This window comes from Amia ocellicauda, chromosome 1, assembly GCF_036373705.1.
Source record: "Amia ocellicauda isolate fAmiCal2 chromosome 1, fAmiCal2.hap1, whole genome shotgun sequence".
In the NCBI taxonomy this organism is placed as follows: domain Eukaryota; kingdom Metazoa; phylum Chordata; class Actinopteri; order Amiiformes; family Amiidae; genus Amia; species Amia ocellicauda.
In genome coordinates, this window is record NC_089850.1 from 23903499 (window position 1) to 23912665 (window position 9167).

Here is a 9167-nt window from a genome sequence, read left to right on the forward strand (position 1 = left end):
TTTGTCCTTTGTTTTAGTCTGTCCCTTTATTTTACAGAAACATCTCTTTACAAAAAACAAATTGCTATTAAGTACAGGTTTGTAATGTGTGATATTGTCTGATATTTTGTCAACATTGCTTCATGATGTGTTCATTGTGATTGTTTGAACATTTACTGTTTCAGAGATCAGTGTTATTTTGAAAATGGATATATTGCCTTTTGATATAAATCAGGAATGTCAAATGTTGCGTTTTGGGGGGTTGGGGAAACAGTTTTTAGCATTGAGATTACAAGACATAACTCGTTTTAGTTTACAGTGTGTATACTATGTGAAAAGGGTACCCTCTAGGAGTATATCTATAGCAAGAATGTATTGTTCATTAATTTATTGGTCTTTTTGTCTGTCATCCACATTTTTTTTTCCATGACAGCCTACATACTACAAAACATACTTAAGTAAAAGTAAAATTACCAAATTTTAAACATACTCAAAAAAGTACAAGTACATGAAACATCTACGCAATTACAAGAATAAGAGTAGTTGTGATTCGTTACTTTCCACTGCTGATATAGTATTTTAATATATAAAAAAGTGAAGAAATAAGTATTCATGATTAATTTAAAGGAATCATTAATAAATCAGAAATAAGTTATAATCAACCATTACTTTATAATACACAAATAAATAAATAAATAAATAAATAAATACATAAATAAATAAAAAGGAATAAGTAACCATTACTTATTTTTTGAAAAAATAAGGAATAAGGAATCAACTTCACAGAGGTAAAGATCAACTAACATTCAATGGCATATGTTGTGGCTGAATGTGGCAATATTAGACATTCATCTATTGTAAGTCTCCATTGCAAATATTTTAATAATGAGACTTTCGTAGAAATGAAACAATGCATACAATGCATTCTAGTGTTCCACATGGAGAAGGACCACATTAAAACTGCCACAGGAAGGTCACAATTTCATTTGCCGGTTTGTATTCTTCACATAATTGCAGATTTGTATCTTCTGGGATCCTGAAATTGTGCCTTCCTGCCTACCAGATTTAACACAGGAACAACAGAGTGATAGCCCTCAGATCCATCAGATACAGGATAAAGTTATTTTCCATGATATGCATGTCATTCACAAAATTCTTGTTAATCACACTAACCATATAGTTGTGTGCTTCTCAATGGAGGATGGAAAGAACAATCTTATAGTTGTTGATGGTTTAGTTAAAACAACATTGCAATTTAATTAAGACTACTATGGGATTATGGGGTCATGACAACTCCAGTTATTCTTTATTTTTTTTAATAATTATTCTCTGTAAATAGATTTATGAATGAAGAATATTTTTTGAAGACTTTTCCTGTTATAATTATTTTGAATGCCTTCTGAAACCAAGGATAAAATAATCCATAAATTATAGGATTGCAAGCAGAATTAAAATAACCTAACCACATAAGTGTATCAAATAGAATTATTGGTGTAGAAAAATTAATAAAAGGATCAATAATAATAGTTATAAAAAATGGTAACCAACAGAGTAGGAAAACTCCCATTACAATACCCAATGTTTTTGCAGCTTTTCTTTCTCTGTTTTCAGCAATATCATGATTACTTGGCTTACTTAGTATCTTATCAATGACCTTGGCATGCCTTCTGGCAACAACAAAAATTCTTATGTAAAGGAATATCATCACTGTTCCTGGAATTATAAATGATACCAGTGGACCTAGTAGTCCCCACATTTTGTTAAGTATAACAAAGCATGTACCAACACAATGGTTTAAAATGACAAAACCCTCAATGCCTTCCAAATTTACCTTAGAATAAATTACCCCAAAACCAAAACCAAGAGAAACAATCCATGTGATACTAATGAAAATGGTAATAATAGACATGGTAATTTTACTTCTGTATCGTAGTGGTTCACATATAGCATAGTATCGGTCAATGGCAATGAAACCTAGGTGAAGAATTGATGCTGTTGACATCATCATATCAAAACTGGAATGTATTTTACAAAACATTTCTCCAAAGTACCAGCAGGTTTCTACAGAGCATATCATGCTATAAGGCATGATAAATGCTCCTAAAAAGCAATCAACACATGCTAAGGAGAGGATTAGAAAATTAGTTGGAGAATGAAGCTGTTTAAAATGAGAAATTGAAATAATGACCATTATATTACCACAAACTGCTACTACTATTGTGCCTACCATAATCACATATATAACAGCCTTAAAAATAACTACCCTCTGTGCTTTTGGGCAAGAACCTTTCACATGTTGAAAACAGTACTGCATCTCTTCAGACTGTCCTGTAAAATTCATGATGAAGCTCTCCAGTTAGTGATGCTCCTTAAAAAAAAAAAAAAAAAAAAAACACATCTTATTCGTATTTTGTCAAGTGATACTTGCTAATATGGTTTATTACATATTTAATAAACCTTATTTCTCATTCTGTGGCATCATGGAATACTTTTTAGAAAGGATACTTATGGGTGATGTTTTTGTTTTTCATAGTGTTTTTGAATCAACTAAAGCTAAACTTACTTAAATCAGAAATAAGAGTAATGCATATGCAGGTTTTACTGACATGAACATTTAATTTAATTTCATAAGAGAATGAACAAGAATTGTGCAACCCATATGTAAAAGTTAATTTATAATTATCAAATACAATCTGTGTTTCACAAGGGCAGAGCGAAGTCCTTAGGTCCTGATTGAGGTCTCTTAAAATGTATTTATAGTATATTCTAAAAGGGTTTTGCACTTTTTAACTTTTTAATATTTGATGTTGGTATTTTCTCATACACCATGTTCATGTGTATATTTTATAAAGCAGATATGTAGTTTAACAATCAACAAATTCTATTAACAATGACAAAAACTGAATTAGTGTAGTCTGAAAATCACACACTGTAACATACTGTACTGTGCAAAAGTTTTAGGCAGGTGTGAACAATGCTGTAAAGTAAGAATGCTTTCAAAAATAGACATGTTAATAGATTATATTTATCAATTAACTAAATGAAAAGTGAGTGAACAGAAGAAAAATGTACATCAAATCCATATTTGGATCACAGTTTTTGAAGGAACTCAGCAGATAGGCTGGTCCAACATCCTGGAGAACTAACTGTGTTGTCTTCGCTACAACGTAGGAGCTGCAGCTATCCAACCAGCTAAACTCTTGCTTGCAAAATGATGATGAATTCTGTGACTGGTCTGAGGAAAGTTTTTGAATGTCCTTGATCTGTAGTCTTTAATTCCACCTTTCTCACTCTTCCATCTTCTCCAGGGAAGGTCTTTGTGATTATAGCCATAGGCCAGTTGTTGCGGGCAGCTTGATTGTCTTTGAGAAGAACAATGTCTCCTTCTTGCAGGTTTTGGTAGGACTTGGTCCATTTCTTCCCGGTCTTGCAAGGTAGGCAAGTACTCTCGACTCCAATGGTTCCAGAATTGGTTGGCAAGGGTTTGTACTTGTCTCCACTGGTTGGTGAAGAGGTCTTTGTCTGTAAAGTCTCCTGGTGGACGTGGGACTCCAACTTTCGGGGTTAGGAGCATTGATGGAGACAGAATGAATGGATCCTCAGGGTCATTTGAAACTGGGATTAGTGGCCTCGCGTTTATGATTGCTGTCACTTCTGCCATTAGTATGCACAAGAATTTGTGGGTTAAGCGGGTGTACTGTTCAAGAAGCATTGAGTCCAGAATTCTTCAGGCCACTCCAATCAGGCGTTCCCAAGAACCGTCCATGTGCGAGGCGTTTGGGGGGTTGAATTCCCAGGAGCACATTTGTTGGTTAAGGTACCTCGGCACAGTGGCATCTGGTTGGTCTTTGCTCATTCCATGTTCTTTGCAAGCCCCTATGAAGTTTGTGCTGCAATCCAATCTTAATTGTTTGACAGGTCCTCTTATTGCAAAGAAACACCTTAAAGCATTGATGCAGCTTGAAGTGTCCATTGAGTCAAAGACCTCGACATGCACGGCTCTGGAGCTCATACAGCAGAACATTATGGCCCACCGCTTGCTCTCAGCCTGTCCTCCTCTTGTATGTCTGGTGGTGGTGGACCAGGGTCCAATTACGTCCAACCCCACGTATGTGAAGGGAGGGCAGGTTTCCAGGTGTTCTTGTGGCAAGTCTGCTATGCGTTGTTCTTGCATTTTTAGTCTAGTCTATGAAAGGTTACACATTTGTGTAGGACTGAGTTGATAAGCCTTTTCCCTCCCAAGAGCCAAAGTCCTGCTGCTCTGACAGCACCTTTCGTCAGGTGACAGCCTTGATGTTTGACCTGGGCATTATGGTGTCTGACAAGTAACAAGAAAATGTGGTTGTCTTTTGGGAGGATTACTGGGTTCCTTTCACCAATATCCAGGTTAGCGGCCTCCGAGGCAGATGAGATTGTTCTGCAAGATTGGACTGAGGCGATGAAGTCTGCTTTTTAGAGGGACAATCTTGTTTGTTTCCAAAGCTTCAAACTCCTTTGTGAATGCTCACTTCTGAACAGTTCTGATGATGACAGCCTTTGCTTGGGATAGTTAATCTGGAGTTCGAGACGGATCGCACTTATGCCATCCCTTACACTTGTCTATGCTGTTTGAAGGCTTGTGAGACCTTGCAATATGAATTAAGAGTGCTATGGCTTGTAAAAGAGTATTGAAGCTGGAGAACCTTTGGAAGCATTCTGTGCTGAGGCTTTTTTCTTGGAGCTGCGTGGCATAGCTTCTCACACTGATCTCCACGTCTAGTTCTGGTTCGACTAAGTCAAATGACCGAACGAACTGGTTCTGGTTTGCTGGAGGGTTTGAACAGGGAGGTGGGTCCTGTAAACCACATTGTTTGTGCCAACTGCGAGGTAGGAACTGACCTTGACGCATGCTCAGCAGGATTATCCTCTGTGCGCACGTAGTGCCATTGTTTGGGTCTTATGGTTTGGCGAATATGCTGAACTCTATTGTGGACGTAGATGTAAAAACGTTTGGATTCATTGTAGATATAGCTAAGGACCACTTTGCTGTCAGTATAGAACTTGGTGGAATCTAGTCTCAAGTCTAGTTCATCATGAATTAGTTCTGACATGTCCACAGCTAAGACTGCTGCGCATAGCTCAAGTCTTGGAATGGTTGGTTCAGACTGAGGTACAAGTTTTGACTTCCCCATGATGAATCCAGTATGAGCTTGTTCATCTTCTTGTATGGTCTTCAAGTACACCACAGCACCGATGGTCTTAGTAGATGCATCGGAGAACACACAGAGTTCTCTTCAAACTGCCTCAGCTAGAGAGGCTGCTGTGTAAGTTTTTGGTACATGAAGGTGTCGCAGGTCCTGGAGCGAGTCTCGCCAGGCCTCCCACTCATTGAGTTTCAATTCAGGTAGCAGCGTGTCCCACTCGGACGGCACAGCTGTAAATTCCCTGAGAAGAGCTCTTCCTTGGATTGTGACTGGAGCCAGTAAACCCAAGGGGTCAAAAACACTGTTTACTGTGGAGAGGACTCCATGGTGAGTAAATGGCTCGGTGTTAGTTGACACAGAGTAGGTGAATGTGTCGCTTGTTATCTCCCACAGGAGACCCAGGCTGTGTTGAGTGGGTGCAGCTTCTCCACTGAGGTTCACGTCTTTCGACGTGCACAGTCTTCAGGTGGGAAAGCTTCCAAAACTGCTTGACTGTTTGAGGCAAACTTGTGAAGCCGGAGGTTTGACTCAGCAAGTGAAGTCTGTGTTCTGCATAGCAAGTCGATGGCTTCAGCATCGGTCGGCACAGAACGAAGGCTGTTGTTGATGTAGAAGTGACGCTCTACAAAGTTGACTGTCAGTTCCATGTTCCAGCGCACCCTCTCGGATAGCTCTTCTAAGCCCGTTGATGGCTATGGCAGGAGATGGGCTGTTGCCAAAAACATGAACCTTCATCCTGTAGTCTATGATCTCCTTTGTCACATCATTGTCCTTGTACCACAGGAATCTCAGGTAGTTCCTGTGGTCTTCTCGCACCAGGCAGCAATGAAACATCTGCTGTATATCTGCCAGGATGGCAAACCTTTTCCTTCCTGAACCACATCAGAACTCCCAGAAGTGAATTGTTGAGGTCGGGGCCTGTGAGGAGCACATCATTGAGGGAAACGCCTGAGTGTTGGGCACTTCAGTTGAACACCACCCTAATTTGACCTGGTTTTTGTGGATGGAACACCCTAAATGTTGGCAGGTATCAGCATTCCTCATTTTCTCCCAGTGATGGTGCTACCTCAGCATGATTGTTCTCGAATATTTTTTCCATGAAGGCCACATATTGCTGTTGCATCTCTGGCCTCCTATTTAGGCTTTGTTGGAGTGATGCAAAGCATTTGATTACTTGTTCTCGGTTATTAGGCAAGCGTCATCTTGGTAGTCTGAATGGGAGCGGGGCTACCCAACTATGTGACTCATTCCTGTAGACTTCTCTGTCCATCAGTTTCAAGAATATCTTCAATTGAAGGTGTCAGCTTGTTGTCATGTTCGGTGTGATATATGGTTTGTCCCAACATCATTTCTGCTGCCTTACTGGACTCTGAGATCCTGTCTTGTGCCTCCTCGCCATGATGAATCGTATCTTTGATATGTATAAAGCTTGTGCAGAGTTGGAGGAGTGAGGGCCGGCCGTAATCAAGCACAGTTGTTTTGAAGGTGTTGACTGTTGGCTTGTGTGCATTCCCCAAGCAGACTTCTTCAACTAGCACCCAACCCAGGTGAAGGGCGCGTTGTGGGGGCTGTTGACTTGTTCCCGTACCTTGTGCACTCTAATTATGTCTCTGCCTAACAGCAGGAGGATCTCAGCATTCGGGTCAACCTCTGGGTGGTGCTCTGCTACCTTGACAAGATGCGGGTTATGTAGAGCTGCACTCGTGTTGGGATTTCTGACAGGTTGTTAAGGATATCATTGCACTCAATGAGTGGTGGGAGAGGGATTGTGAACTCTCCATTGAGTGACTCAACCACAAAGTCTTCGGGCATTTGTTGGCAACATGTGATTCTCCTGATGTAAATATATGTAAATAAAATGTTTTTAATTACAAATTAATCAACACCTTTATGTAAATACGGTTTTTAACATTAACTTATAAATACAATTATGAAATGATTTACTTACGACATTGCCTTTGTGGTGTGTACAGTGAGGATTAGTGTGGCTATACAGGCATGTAAACAGATTCAGCCGGCTTCCTCAAATGGCTAACAGGAAGTGATCTTTGCGAACTCGGAACTCCTTAAGCATGACAAACACTTATCAAAATAAAAGTCCATCCAACATTATGCCTTAAAGGCAACACAGTTCTGTGGATTTATGCAGCCTCAGTTGCTTCTCTCTCTTCATGTAATCACAGTGAGATCAGGGCTCTGTGGGGGCCATACCATTACTTCCAGGACTCCTTGTTCTTCTTTACGCTGAAGATAGTTCTTAATGACTTTTGCTGTATGTCTGGGGTTGTTGTCATGCTACAGAATAAATTTGGGGCCAATCATATGCCTCCTTGATGGTATTGCATGATGGATAAGTATCTGCCTGTACTTCTCAGCACCGAGGAGACCATTCATTCTGACAAAATCCCCAACTCCATTTGCAGAAATGCAGCCCCAAACTTGCAAGGAACCTCCACCATTCTTCACTGTTGCCTGCAGACACTCATTTGTGTACTGCTCTCTGGCCCTTTGGCGAACAAACTGCCTTCTGCTCCAGACAAATATTTAAAATTTTGACTCATCAGTCCAGAGCACCTGCTGCCATTTTTCTGCACCCCAGTTCCTGTGTTTTCAAGCATAGCTGAGTTGTTTGGCCTTGTTTCCACATTGGAGGTATGGCTTTTTGGCCGCAAGTCTTCCATAAAGGCCACTTCTGACCAGACTTTTCCAGACACTAGATGGGTGTACCAGGGTCCCACTGTTTTCTGCCAATTCTGAGCTGATGACACTGCTGGACATCTTCTGATTGTGAAGGGAAGTAAGCATGATGTGTATTTCATCTGCTGCAGTAAGTTTCCTTGGCCGACCACTGTGACTATGGTTGTAACGTTGGCGTTTTTTTGTTTGCGTTTTCAAAAGATCTTGGATAGCACATCTGGAAACCCCTGTCTGCCTTGAAATGTCTGCCTGGGAGAGACCTTGCTGATGCAGTATAACTACTTTGTGTCTTGTTGCTATGCTGAGTCTTGCCATGGTGTATGACTTTTGACAGTAAACTGTCTTCAGCAACCTCACCTTAGCTGCATTTGGCTGTTCTGTTTTATTCCTCCTACACAGCTGTTTCTGTTTCAGTGATTGTGATTCAACCTACATATTGAATTGATGATCATTAGCACCTGTTTGATATAACTGTTTAATCATACACCTGACTATATGCCTACAAAATCCCTGACTTTGTGCACATGTACCTAGAAGAATTGATGCTGTTTTGAAGGCAAAGGGTGGTCACACTAAATATTAATTTGATGGATTTAACATCTATTTTTGAAAGCATTCTTACTTTACAGCATTTTTTCACACCTGCCTAAAACTTTTGCACAGTACTGTACATTACTGTGGGATGAGTCTACTAGTGATGCAAAAGTTGGATTGCACAGTGATCTGAGTGATTATTGCAGATTGTTTTCTTTTATTATTGCAAAATCTGAATTTGCGATTATTCTCTTCATTCAACTAATACCCCGTTTCCACTAGCCAGGTTCAGGTGCACCTCAGCATGGCCGTGCTTTAACTGTGCACGGCAGCGATTCCACTCATTGTCGTGAGGTACAGCTGCCCTAAGAAGTGACTGTGAGACACGGAAGGTCAAAACGCAGTCTGGGACACTCGGCACTCTGGGATTTAGTGTTTTAAACTGGAGGCTGAAATACTGCAAACATTAAAGTGCAATAAACTTGGTGAGCCGAAATGTTTTTACGATATCTAACACAGTCTTACAGTATAAGTTATACCAGATATTCAAGAGTAGAAACCGGGACACATTGAAACAGTATATCAAACAAATTACATCACTTAAAATTCAATCTAGTTTATTTTGTTTACCAGTGCATCATAAATAACCGTGTTACTTCTCCCTGTATCATGATCCGATTAACTTTGACAATATAGCTTAATTTAAGTATCCTAGATATCCTCCCTTATTATATATCTGTGGGAGAATGAACTGCGTTGCATTATTAAATACAG

At 39.9% G+C, this 9167-nt stretch overlaps 1 protein-coding gene across 1 annotated transcript; it reads right to left on the reverse strand.

The window, feature by feature from the left end:
• Nucleotides 1–1294: 1294 nt before the first annotated feature.
• LOC136758875 (trace amine-associated receptor 4-like) lies at nt 1295–2293 on the reverse strand. The gene has a single exon (XM_066713592.1). The coding sequence runs from the start codon at nt 2291–2293 to the stop codon at nt 1295–1297; it is 999 nt and encodes a 332-aa protein (XP_066569689.1).
• Between the last annotated feature and the right edge of the window lie 6874 nt (nt 2294–9167).

Bases quoted from the DNA above. Each gene is read 5' to 3' on its own strand.
- LOC136758875 (XM_066713592.1), bottom strand. From the start codon at position 2,293: ATGCAGTACTGTTTTCAACATGTGAAAGGTTCTTGCCCAAAAGCACAG.